This window comes from Neopsephotus bourkii, unplaced genomic scaffold (genome assembly GCF_033783945.1).
Source record: "Neopsephotus bourkii isolate Nb327-2 ecotype Australia unplaced genomic scaffold, CSIRO-AGI_Nbou_v1 NB_1052, whole genome shotgun sequence".
Lineage (NCBI taxonomy): Eukaryota > Metazoa > Chordata > Aves > Psittaciformes > Psittacidae > Neopsephotus > Neopsephotus bourkii.
Genome location: NW_026901541.1, coordinates 1,737,849 through 1,751,559, shown reverse-complemented (window position 1 = coordinate 1,751,559; position 13,711 = coordinate 1,737,849). Strand labels below are relative to the sequence as shown.

Genomic DNA, 13,711 nt, shown 5'->3' with positions numbered 1-13,711 from the left:
TGCTACCTGCTAGCCTTCAGACACTTAAAACCCTTTGGGACTATAATGAAAGCCCTATCATGTATATAAACTTGATAAAATCACAAAATACAACTGGATTAAAATAGTTTTATAGCTATGGCAACAGACCAATATATGAAAAAAAGCCCAAACCCACCCCAACATGTATAATTAAATGCAGTGAACTTTGAGCATTCTGTATCACTCAAAATGTAGAAAGTATGTTAAACTAGCAGTCTTCCTGTCTCAGTACTCTATTTTATTCAACTGGGTTGAATTCTTCTGGAGGTAGAAACCACTTGCACTAGTTATAGGCAAGGCTTTAAAAAAGCTATAGACCTTGAATGAACTGATGATCATCTGCTTTCAGGAGAAAAGAACACTGCACACAAACAACAAAAAAAAACAAACTTAAATCCACATAAAGTTCTCTTTATATACAAAAGATGCCTAGTTCCAGTGAGTACCTCCACTGCGTAATAACAAAGCCTTCAGCCTGCAGAAACAAAAGACATCCTGCATTAGGCAACAATCCAGCTGCTGGGGGAGTACCTGTGTTTTGATAATAGCATAACTGCTTCTGTTCTCTGACTCCTATTCTTGGAAATGGAAAACTAAAAAAAGCAGCAGGTAAGAGAGGCTTAGAACCACTGTCCATTACCATTTTTACCAGATGTCACTCAGAGTCCCTTAGTAAGGAAGCTTCAACCAACACATCAAGCAGGAACTGCTGCTAAAGGATCAAGTGACCCCAGAGGACTACTGAAGATCAGTCTATTCTTGTCAGACTTGCTCTGCTTTTCCCCAGACTACAGGACAGCATGCTGCTAACACCTATGCACAAGTATTCCAGAGGAACAGACGGGACAAAATTAGGAAGAAGATGCCACGGTCCCCGATACTGATTCTGTTTATCTTAAAATAATCAAAAGCTTACTCAAGTAAGAATAATGCCTCACTGAAGTTTCTATGTCTACTGCATAGAGGGGTGCAGGGGGAACATATCCCTGCAAAGCATTTCAAATACTGTGGTGAAAATGCTTAGGGTAGACCACGTCACACTCTTACCTGAGGTATAATTGAAATTTTCTTCCGCAAGTCGTGGAGTCCTAGCTCTGATGTCAAGTACTTATCAATCCAAATCCTTCCTTCAGGTTCCGCTAAGCGAAAGAGGGCTGCTATCAGGGAGCTTTTCCCAGCTCCAGTTCTTCCCACTATTCCAACCTACAGAGCAAGCCAAGCTTGTACAATTAAACCATGAGTTTTTCAGGACAAATTAATGTGTCAAGAAATAGTTTTACATCACAGGATTCATAGTAGAACAAGCACCAAATAAAACTTCTCTATAATTAACATTTGTTTTCAAGAGGAAAAAATCTCCGCACAAAATCAGTCTGGATTCAGGTGACATTTGGGTACCCAACAGTTTCCTGGATCATAGTAGAAGGTGAAAGGTCTTCCCTTGAAGTGTGGTGTTTTATTGTGGAAAAAAAGATAAAGTGGCTTGGTATATAGAGTAATGCTATTCAAGGCTGCTAGTTTTTATACTAAGCCTGCTTTTCTGGGTGATGTTAGGCAAATAAAGTCAGGCATACATCTACTTTTCAACCCAAAAAAAGGACTGACTCCCATAAAGCACTTTGGGAACAATGTAAGAGCAGTAACTCCAATTTAAATAACTTAAGACTGATTTTGGTTAGCATGATTAAGGTGAAGTACTTTAAAGCAGCCAAATTCTAAAGCCAAAACCAGCATGACTGTAAACTGTATTATTCATGCTTCAGACAGCTTCAACAGAGAGGGCACAAGTATTGAAGCTACAAGGCCATCTGAGCAAGCTGCAATTCCTTTCCAAACTGAAGGAAAAGTGAGTAATAAATTCACAGTGATTCAGGCTTCTGCATGTTCCCAAATTAAAATCAGAAGCTGTATGCAATGTGAACAAATAATGATTTAAAAAAAAAAAAGGTAGAGACAATGCAAAATACAGGATTGCTAAATTTAACGAACAAGAGGTTGAGACCTACAAATATTTCATATGAAACTAACCCTTGGGAGAAAGGAGGCCCATTAATAACTGAAAGGAGACACATAATTAGTGGTGATTAAATACTACTTGAAGAGCAAACTTTTTTATTTAAATGTTGTCTTCAGGTAAAGGATTCTTAGAGAAAACAATGTATAGCAATCAGCTGTACCAGAGAAGGTGATGGGCGTAACCCTCCACACAGATCTGATCTGGCAGGATTTGTTACTTCCTGCACTCCTAATCGCTGCATTTCCAGAAAGAAATCAACACACTGGAAAGAGTTCAGAGAAGTGCAACGTAAACTTAATACAGGTTGGAGATACTGATTTGATGAGGAAGGATTTATGAGGATTAAACATGCACAATATAGCCTGCTGAAGTGACTGGGGTGCAGAAGGGAGGAAGAAATGTGAAGATATTCATGAGTATATGTACAGACACCAGAGGGCAACTACCCACTGCCTGAGACTCAGATGTGTAACTGCTAGAATGAAATTAAGCACAGGAAACTACATGGAACAGGAAGGAGAAACTTGTTAACAGTCAGAGACACCAAGCTCAGACAAAGCAACAGTGCCCACATTTCATCAAAACTTCACAAAACACTATAAAAAGTATACTGCAAGGAGCAACTTACACTGCACAATCTAAAAGGCATTTTACACTTCCATTTTCCAATTCAACAATTTCGTCCAACAATTCATTATTTTACTATTGTATATAAACTAATTAACATTTATACTGTGCTTATTATTAAAGATACAGCCTAATTTAAGCAAATCTGCTACAATAAATGATAAAATGTCTAGCATTCGAAATTCTATCAGTGAAACAAAGGAAAAATAGTTCTGAACAGATACACTATAGCTCAGAAAGAAAATGCTGAATAGAGAACACAGACACCCACAGTTGTGAAAACAAAAGTTCAATTGTTCCTCTATAAATGTCAGTAATATAAAGTATTGTATTAAGGATATAAAGAAAAAAACACAAAAAATACATTTGATACTTAAAATAAAAATGCAGCTGTTCTGCATATTGTCAAAATCCCACTTTCAGTTTGGCATCAAATGAAAGGACTGTGCTCTTCAGTATTTAGAGAAGTCTATGTATTTTTGGTCCAATTGACTACAGGCTGCTGAAAATTGACATGAATGTGAAACAGCTCTCACTATACACATTTACTTATTTTTCAATACATCGTATTCTTCAGAGGTCTCTGTTCCCAGCCAGCGCAAATACAGTGATGGTCTGGAAATGGAAGTCCCAGCTACCTAACAGGAATCACATGGCCATGATTCTGTGGGCTGCTGCGAGCCATGTGCATATCCAGGAGTACACCTGCCATGCTGGGCTTATCATTACTCAAGCGTCACTTGTACATCAAAGTAGAGCTGCACAACAAATGGGAGTGAGATTTACAGCACGTCAGTTACTCCACTGAAACTGCCCATGTCTTTGTTATCCCTCAGGCAACCTCCCTTTCCTGCTATGCTGTGACAGTATTTACACGAACAGCTGCCATGCCGTAAATCTGGACTCTCACCCTCCTAACTTTTTCATGGAGTCAAACCTTCAGATTTAGGATCTGTCAGGACAAGGTACATTTAACAATGATTTAGTCAATAAGTACTCATAAGCACCCTGAAACAAAGATAGTGGTGTTTAAAACCTGAGGCTAACCTTTTCCTGCTGCAGCTATAGCAGCTAAAGAGGTTAATCACAGTCGGCTGCTGGCAGTACTCCTTATGTGAGCACTCCGCAGTCTGTCCCTGGCAGACTATGCTACATGAGCAAAGATGGTTAAAACAGAGGATCATTCCTAGCCTGCTTTGATAGTAGGGAAATCCTGAATGCTGAGACAAAAGAGACCCTAACCCACAACTGATCTACTAGTAATCACTTCCTCCATTCTGACCGTACCTATGGCTTCCCAAAGTGGGCACTGGATGGGCAGAACTACAAGCACCGCAGAAGCTTAAACTCAAGTCAAACTGCCAGTGGTGCTGCAGCCACCAGAAGTCTGTATAAGCCAAGCATGTGAGCATGAATAAGAGCTCTCAAAAAAAGGCGTATGGGCAGAATCCCTAGAGCATCTGGAAACCTGGTTCTGAAGAGACACTTCTCAGTAATTAAAACCAGTATAAGGAGCACAGACGCTTGGGAGATTTATTTTACACAGTGGCAGTCTACTGCAGTATTGTGCACAACATCATAGAACGCAAACATGAAGTTTTTAGCAACAGTTTCAAAGGGGGCAATTCAGTTCAGGGTGACAAAACCACAGCATAACCACCCAGCAAAAATAAATACCCCCCGATCATCCCTCCTCCTTCTGCCCCCACCTAGGACTGAGTCATACACTGCTAATATTTCTTGCTTTCATTTTTTATTTTGTTTCTGTCTCTCACTAAAAAATGCAAATGTTCTTGTCTGCCATTACATTGGAATGATACATAACAGCTAGAGATGGCCCATAGGCAATAAAAGACAGCAGATAAACATCCCCTTTGCTGCTCTTCTTAAACACCATTTTTAACTCACCCACACCTAATTCCATGAGATCATCTCTATGCAGCAAAGCTGGGCTCAATTTGTGTAACATGCATGTTATTAGAAGGTCCACTTGAGGAATGAAAGAGATTTGGGACTGAATGGAAAAGCATGTTACAAATGAGGCCAGGGTAATGATTGTAGAGAGTTGAACTAGCCTCCTAGGGAAGATATCCTAATCAAAAAAGTACATGTGTGTTTGAAATGTAGCAAAACACGAATTAACACTGCAAGGCTCTAATTTAATTTTATCTGTGGGGGAGACCTTCCCTGCAGCCCTCTTTCAACTGCGATAGTGTCAAAACTGGGGAGGAAGAGTCAAATTTGCAGAGGAAGAAGAGTTTTATTTCTATGTTTCTTTTGGCTACCAATCTAATTAATGGCAACAGCTAATTGGATTGGTAGCCAAAAGGGATTGAAATAAAATCCCCAATTTTAAAGTTATACGTCTGATTTATATTTCTTTCTTCTCTCTTCTATCTGGGGCTCTGTGCTAGAGCACGTACATTCCTTATTTTCAATTGTCATTGCTCACCTTTGTCTGCTGACATCCTTTGTTCCATTAATGTTCCCTCTACTGAATCCACAGTTTCCTAACACAGCTCCATTTACTTCGGATTTGAACAAACATTTTGGCCTTAGTCAGCGTTTTGAATGTCTGCCACTTCCCAAGGAAACCCATTTTTTTTAGGATATTACCAAATAACCCCCTTTTTTTCTTTTTTGACACAGAAATGTCATGTTCCCAGAGGCATGCATGCTACACTTACAGGAAATAAATAGGCTCCAACTTTTGTTTTTAAATATGACTAAGGCTTATTCTTTAAAAGAACACTTACTAATTTCCTAACATCCATGTATTTTATAATGCATTTTTATCACACAGCCTCGTGTCAGTTTATCATCTTTGCTTAATTTCTGTGCATGCCTACAGACAGCCATATACATACCTTTTCTTTTGGTTTAATTAAAACAGACAAATGTCTTAACACCAAAGGTCCATCCAGACTGTAAGTGAAGTTAACATTTTCAAATGCTATCATTCCTTGGTTTGGCCATTCAGGTGGTGGATGCTTGCTGGTTTCCCAAGGAGCTTCTTTTTCAAGTTCTGTGTATTCCATTACTCTTTCTGCTGATATCATCTAACGGGAGGAAAGAAGACATATATTTCATAAATTACACAATATATTTCATATATTCAGATATTACATAAATTTCAGCTTACTGCATATATTGCAAATATTACATGCATATAATTATGTTTGTGGATATTTTTTATTATAAAGATTCAATTCAAATTATTAAAGAGGATTGGTTTTTTTTTAATCACAGATAAGATTATTTGGTAGCATCCTATGCTTACTTTATACAACTGAAAAAGTGGGAAGAATGCATCTCATGGCCTACTACAGACCCAGATCTATCATGATGCATAAATCCATACATAAACATTCATGTCTAACCAGTGGGATTAATTACAAATCTAAGTACACCCACAAGTATTAAGAAATCTGAGCTATGAGTTGTCTGTCAGTCTTGACCAAGATGACACCCTTTTATTGTGTGCTGGGAAAACAAAGGCTAGAAATGAAACTGCTGTATAAGCTACATGCAGATGCACAATAGCTACTAGAATCAACTTATTGGCTTCATCATCCCATTTTTGTCCTCATCATTACCACTGTGCTCACCCCTAGAAAATCTTCTAAATACCTGTCACAAGCAACTCCACAATCCAAGACAGCTGTCACCATACTGTTAGTGACTTACATGCAATAAAACTTTTTGCCCATGTATTTTATGCCAGATACAAAAGAAACTACAATAACTAGATGATCATAAGGTCCTTTCCAACCCTAACTATTCTGATTCTGTGATTTGCTGATGCTCTAATCTTACAGGAAGGAAGAGAAACAGAAGTTGAGCTATCTACACATTTTTTTTCCCATTGGGCAAATATTAAAAGTTCTGTTTAGGCTCTGATGTGCATCCTCATCCATACATCTTCTCAATACTACTAATTGTCTTTAACAGTATCCACCCACAGATGAATACTGAAATAAAGAAACAAACATCATAAAGATATTCAGTAGGCGTATCTTGCCTGGAGTGGCTTTAAAGGCAGAGGTCACCAGGCAGCAAGTTTCTTGTTGCCATCTACCCTTTCCATTCTACAAACTAAGCTCCAAGGAAAAGCACGTAAGGAAGGAATGACAGAGTAGAACAGAGAGGTAAAGTTCCTGCTTCCCCCAAATGTAATCAAACTTTAATAACAAGGGGGTTTTGGTGACCGTCCACCTGTGAAAGAAGTTTCACAGCTCCATATAATGATCATCACTCCACATCAAAGTCAGCTTAGTGAATGGCAAGCCTTTCTCCTTCAAAGTATTCCTGAATCACAGCCTCCAAGAGAGTAACTCTCTACATAAGAGTCCCAGAGACTGACACTTCCAGAAGTTCCCAACTGGTAAGAAAAAAAACAAAAGCTTTCTTCCCATTTCTCAACAAAGTCTGTCACCACTAATGTATTCATGTCTGACAAATGCTCTGAAGAAGCAGTGTGCCAGACAACAAAAAAATACTAATCTACCATTATTATGAATTTTACCTGTTACTAAACATGGCTTTGTAACTTCTACAAAAGGACTACGTGTATTTCCTAGACTATGGTCAGCAAATAATAATTACAAGTAACCTTGAGTTGTCAAAGCAACACAAAACCCCTCCAGTTTATGCTTAGGATGTTCTTTTTTTAGTCTTTTTATATATTAACTTAAGAAAGTAAATAGGCAACTGAAACATGCTAGTAAATAGTGTCAATTGGTGGAAGGCATTTCACTTGCTAAAGTTTGGAAAACACACAGTCCTCTCAGCAGAACATAAACACTTTCAAGTATTTGTTAACTCACAACAAATTAAGAGTTGTGAATCTACAATGAATTAACAGGACCCTAAAAATGCCATGACAGATATAAATAAATTTTTAATACATTTAAACCCCCAAATCTAAAAGAAAAATTAAATGTAAAATCTCATTTATAGAGAGGGAGTTATATCTTGTAATTTTAGCAAGTTGTAACGCAATTGTCTACAATGTAACTAGACAGTCTCTATCTGCTGTTGTAAAGGGAGATTATAAAACCTCTCTTACTTTGAATAGAGAGGAAAACTCACTAGGCACAATTCATCTCAACAGACAGTCAAAATCACCAAGACAAATTATACCCCTGAAGAGGCTATTTTTCTTTATGGACTGTAAGTGGTGCTCCAATTGCTTGCTAAGGTATTAATGTCCTAAGATAGTTAAGAAGAATCCCATCCTTAAGGCCTCATGTCACAACCATGAAAAGGAACCAAGAGGTGAGAAGGAAGAAAAAAACATTACCAGGTTTTCAACTTCAGCACTTTGTCTAACACCCCACTGGAATGTTCCCATGAGGGTGATTGCATAGGATAGCGCCAAACCAACCTGTCCAGCATTCAGAGCTGCACAACAAGGAAAGAAGAGAATCAAATAAGTACACCGGTAATTACACAAAATCCTAGTTAACTTCACTTTCATGAAGTTGCTTACATGGTGGAAGCATCACAGCCAGGATTCTGTTTGGTTACACCTTACTTGCCATCTGCACAATGAGTAGCTCCAGGCAGAACAGCTACTTCCTGCATTTTTTTAGGTACGTTTTGGAAATTATATTTGAAAAGATTGTCCCAATTCTCCTTGTCCTGTCATTTTATCTAAAAACTGAGGTTCAGTCTCAAGACCATACTTACGCAGCTTGTTACAGTCATCCCTATCTGGCTGAACATTAGTAACTTTTAACATTTTTTCTAAAAGAATAGGATCAGCCCCTAAATTTAAGTAAAAAATTAGTGTAAATTGATTTCAAAGTTCCAAACATCTTTATACCACTTTGCACTCTTGTAAGTGATGAGATAAAGTAACAGGACAGAATATTTCTTTCCTTGTTTATATAAGCATTCATTGTGTTCAGTAGGTCTATTCTCGCAAAATGAGTTCTGTCTGGCCCAGTATTAAGCATTAAGCATGGCTGTCCTCTGACTTACTTGAACTTTATCCTGGCACATCTCTACTGACTTCAAGAGAGCTACTCCTTATTCAGAGGCAAAGAAAGATTCAGGACCATTGTTCTGACTTGTCTTTTTGCATTCTAATAACATCAAACCCAGTTTAAGATTTTCAGTGTTGAGCAGCACAGAGTGTTCAAATTTTAAAACACATGCATTTACAGAACTTATCCAAAGGAAAAAGAAAAGAAACAAAACCAGCAAATTAGCACTAATTTTCATGTCCAAGATAATTACTTCTTCCTTCATATTTTAGATGACTATCTCATTCTAGTACATCTAGCCCAATTACATCCTCGATGATGCATACACTAATGACAGTTCATGAGTGACAGTGAATACAAAATGTATTTTTACGAGGCGATTTTCTTTCTGGAACTGGCCTATCCTGCTGATCCAAGTTACCATAAGAGTATCCCTAGGAATTTTAGCTTGCCTTTTGGCCCACTGTGCCAGTGTAGAATGGAAGAAAGTTGTTAAGAAGCAGCTCTGAGGGCATTTCAGTATGTGAAGGAAAGCCCTGTAGGACCCCCCCCCAAAAAAAAAAAACCCCAAAACAACAACCAACAAACCAAAGGTGGGGAAAAAGATTTATTTGTTCATATTGGTCTGAATCTCAGAAGTGAAGACTACAGATCTGCTAGTTTGCACATTTGGGGGTGATCGTAGATGTATGCCTAACCCCAAAAGATGTCTGAACTACCTCCAGTATTTGCTGGGAAGCAGATACAGCCCCAGTGCCTTAGACCGAGGAAGAGATCATGATCTAGAAAGAAACATTTAACTTAATTACAGCCCTTAAACAATTAGAAACAGCAAATTATGAAAAAGAATTAGACATTACTATACATGGTAATTACTGGGTGAACTTTTGCTAACATCTGTACTTACTTTTGGCGAGAACCAGGGAACCAAAAGCAACCACTATTACAAAAATGGCACAGATGGCATCCAGACGTACAGCAAACCACCTCGAGGTTGTCAAAAATAGAAACCAGGCCTCTAAAGTGTATTTTACAAAGACATAAAACCAGGGGATTATTAGAAAACTGAGCTGTGTAATTATCATTAATGTTAATATAAGTTGTTAAAAACCCTCCAACATTGCCATCTTCAAGTGCATGATCACCATGGCCTGACGGTGATCAGAATACTGTCCAGTTTTCCTGAAATGGCCTCATCTAGTTTTCACACTATTAGGAATCACAATAGCAACCACAGCTAGTAGAACATACAGTAATAAGGGAAAAAAACCTTACAGCCTGAAGTATGGTCCGTTTATTTTAAGTGGAAGCCTTTTTTTAAACTCTAGTGGATTCAGGAACCTTATACAAAAGCAGAAGTACAACGACATTTGGTGTAGCTGGACTACAGTCCACAGGGTTTTAGCTAAAACGTATCACAACACAACCATCAGAGCCAAACGTTTGGAAGGCAGCTGCAGCTGGTTAAGCTCCCGTAAGAGCTACTCTATACAGCCAGAGGAGCTACAGAACTATGCAAGTGACTAAATGCATGTATTCACTCTCAGTGAAGCTCACAGGTGGACATCTCCACTGGGCACTCATATCCAGGTGTCCAAATTCGGTGCTAAATTCCAGTTCAGACAAACATGCTACAGTACAGGATACAGCAGATAGCAGGAAAAGACACTGCAATACAGAAGGCAAAATGTTTGATTCAGGGCCAAAACCAGAAGTAGCCATAACAAAATATGGCATTATTTATTGCTTAGGCTGCAGTTGGATGAACTGTTCCAGCTGCTACTTAGTCACAGCAGAAGGTTACCATTCCAACCCACCATTCCAACCCTTTCTTCATTGTTCATGTTGGCGCCATGGATAGTAGGACTGAGTCCACCCTCCGCAAGTTTGCCAACGAAACCAAGCTGTGCGGTGCGGTCAACACACTGGAGGGAAGAAGGGACCCTGACATGCTTGACAGAAGGGCCAGTGTGAACCTCATGAGGTTCAACAAGGCCAAGCTCAAGGCCCTGCACCCTGGTCAGGGCAATCCCAAATACAGGCTGGGCAGAGAATGGATTGAGAGAAGCCCTAAGCAGAAAGACCTAGAGGTGTTGGTTTGCAAAAAGCCAAATGGTAAAATGACCAGACTACATCCAGCCCACTTGCAGTGCTGTGTACAGCTCTGGGGCCAACACCACACGAAGGATATGGACAGGAAGTCCAGAGGAGGTCCATGAAGATGATCAGAGGGCTGGAGCACCTCTCCTATGGAGACAGGCTAGGGGAGACCTTACAGCAGCCTTTCAGTACCTAAAGGGGCCATATAAGAAACATGGAGAGGGACTTTATACAAAGGCATGTAGTGGCAGGACAAGGGGGAATGGCTTTAAAAGAGGATAAATTTAGATTAGATATTAGGAGGAAGTTCTGTACTGTGAGAGTGGTGAGACACTGGCTTCCAGAGAAGCTGTGGCTGCCCCATCCCAGGCAGTGTTCAAGGTCAGGCTGGACATAGCTTTGAGCACCCTGGTCTAGTGGAAGGTGTACCTGCCTGTGGTGTGGGGGTTGGAGCTAGATGATCTTTAAGATCCCTTCAAACCCAAGACACTCTGTGATTATACAATTACTTGTCGTAATCTCCTTGCTAAAGATCAGTGCTATTTCAACTCTTTCAATGTTTCGTAGCCCAGTGCTGGGAAAGATTCAATGGAAAGTAATCTTCCTTTTACATATAAATGGAGGAGGTAAGTCTGATTTTAAGACAGATCATTTTGGATAACCAGATAATGAAGTGATCAAATCAGACAATGGAACTCCATGTAAGTTCTGGAGCACAGCTGAGGGAAAGAGAGGATGACAAGATGGGTAAGGTCCACAGTTGGTGACCTCTTAGTCAAATCTACACCAACTGTGGCTGCTTATGCCCAACCACACATTTAGGAGCTGGTTGCATTAAACAAGACATTTTACATGGTCTACAGACAGTCATATGCCCTTTTATTGCTCCTCCCACCATGCACCACCGTGAAGAGCCTATCTTCTTGGCAACATCCTTGCAGGTACTGGACGGCAGCTATTAAATCTTCCATAAGCCTTCTCTTCTGCAAGTTAAACAAACCCAGTTTCCTCAATCTCTCCTCATAGGGAGATGTCTCCTGTTAGTCCCTGACGATCTTAGTGGCCCCTCCACTGAACGCACTTCAGTTTGTTAGAGTGTTTCCTGCATCTGGGGGGTCCAAAACTGGATGCAGTATTCCAGATGTGGGCTAACAAGTGCTGAGGGGGATAATCACTTTCCTCCTTCCACTGGCTCTGGTCCTGTTAATTCAGCACAGATGTTGCTGGCTGCCTTTTCTACCCAGGCACACTACTGGCTCAATATTCTCTCAAAGGACCAAAAACTACATACATGCTAAACAAGCTGTTGTACCTCAAATACTCTGGTGGAAAAGACACCAAGATGAAGCAAGTGGGTAGACAAAAGAATGCAACTGTAAGCACTGAAACTTGATCTCAAAAGCAGGTTCCTGAACTGCCCAGGAGGGGAGATATTGACAGTTTTATTAGAGAGATGCATAAAATCGACCGGAAAATAGTGTGTTTGTGATCCCTAGACCTGACCTTAAAATACAATAAAATATTTCTTCTAAAGGTTACAGTTCTCTTTTTATAGTGAAGCTTTTATACACAGTTTATTGACTAATCATGTCTTTTACTAAAAAGCTTAAGGAACAACTTTGTGTTCCCTTGCTATCAGCTGCTGTAACATTGATTTGGTCAGATAACTAATGACTTGAAGATAATAAGAAATGGGGAATGCAAAGCTAGGGGTGCCTCCCTGGAAGATATGCTTCCCTGGTCACAACTTACTGGGCCCTACACAGAGCTCAGTGTGTGCAATTCTACAGCCTGTGGTAAGCTGTGCTTCAGAAAAGACGAACTGGGCTGGTCTGAAACCTTAGAAGTCTGTAAATTTTAAAAAAGCCACAGAACATACTTGTATGCCTTGTGACAAAGGAAATACAAGACCTTAGTTAACAAACACACTATTGCAAACTTTAATTCTACTGCATCTTGAAAAACACTGTAAGAGAGAACATCCCATTGATAGAAGGCAAAGAATCACAATGTAAACCTGAATCGTATAACTTATGCTTGCAGAATACTAATATTTTACACCTTCTAGTCATGTTAATACCATATATTAGATTTGAGCCCTGAAAGCTCCTCAAAGTAAAAAAGAAGTGAGAGTTATGAAACTTTTCCAAGATGATTTATAATAATCATCTCTGCCTACTCCTAGCACTCTACTTAATATTAAATGCTTCATAATAGAGCTTGTTCCTTCACCCTACCCCCCCCTCTTTTTAAAGACTGAATCCAAGAAAACGTCAAAAATTATTCTTTAAATATTCTTATCAGGCATACTTTAAATTGTTTATCTTAGACATTGTTAAAACATGTGCGTGGCTATCTCAAATCGTATTACAGCCCAAAGTAAACTCTCAAAATCTAGACAGATAGGAACGTTTTTGTTCTAATAGAGAAATTTTACCCTAAAGAGACGAATGCACAGCTCCTACTGAGTTTAATGCACATTACATACATGTCGCTGAGGGCACAAGATATTTCCCTCCTACAGAGCAAAGATTTGATTTTTTCACGTCAATTCATCACAAACCTGAGTGGAGGTCTTGGTGTGCATCAAATAATTTTTGAAATCTTTCCTCTGCTTTCAAAGCCCGAATAGTCCAAAGTCCCTGGAGGGATGACGACAAGTGGGAGAACACTGGACTTCTAGCTACAAAGGAAAACGAGAATAACTTAGCAATAGCTGAAGGACAACATTTAATTCTTTTTGTAGCACACTAATCTTTAATCCTGCTACTTTATATTTAACCACACAAGTTACTGTACTGCATCCTCTTAGAATAAATATGCAGTGTTTTTAACCATAGTCCTCTTACTCAATTAGAACCAGTCAGACAGACAGGCATATTAATTTATACAAAAATGTCTTACGTCTTTAACAATAGCTGTCACTGAAGAAACTCTTTGAGCTTTATTAATGGTA

At 39.2% G+C, this 13,711-nt stretch overlaps 1 protein-coding gene across 3 annotated transcripts in view; it reads right to left on the bottom strand.

The window, feature by feature from the left end:
- The window catches only part of ABCC4 (ATP binding cassette subfamily C member 4 (PEL blood group)), a 154,996-nt gene that overhangs the window by 33,422 nt on the left and 107,863 nt on the right, over positions 1-13,711 (bottom strand). For all 3 annotated transcript variants that reach the window (XM_061361080.1, XM_061361079.1, XM_061361081.1), the window contains exons 22-26: positions 13,319-13,438; positions 9,563-9,673; positions 7,968-8,068; positions 5,533-5,724; positions 1,069-1,224 (exon numbers count right to left, since the gene is read on the bottom strand). In XM_061361080.1, coding sequence (XP_061217064.1) covers positions 1,069-1,224; positions 5,533-5,724; positions 7,968-8,068; positions 9,563-9,673; positions 13,319-13,438 — 680 coding nt within the window. The remainder of the gene's footprint in view (positions 1-1,068; positions 1,225-5,532; positions 5,725-7,967; positions 8,069-9,562; positions 9,674-13,318; positions 13,439-13,711) is intronic.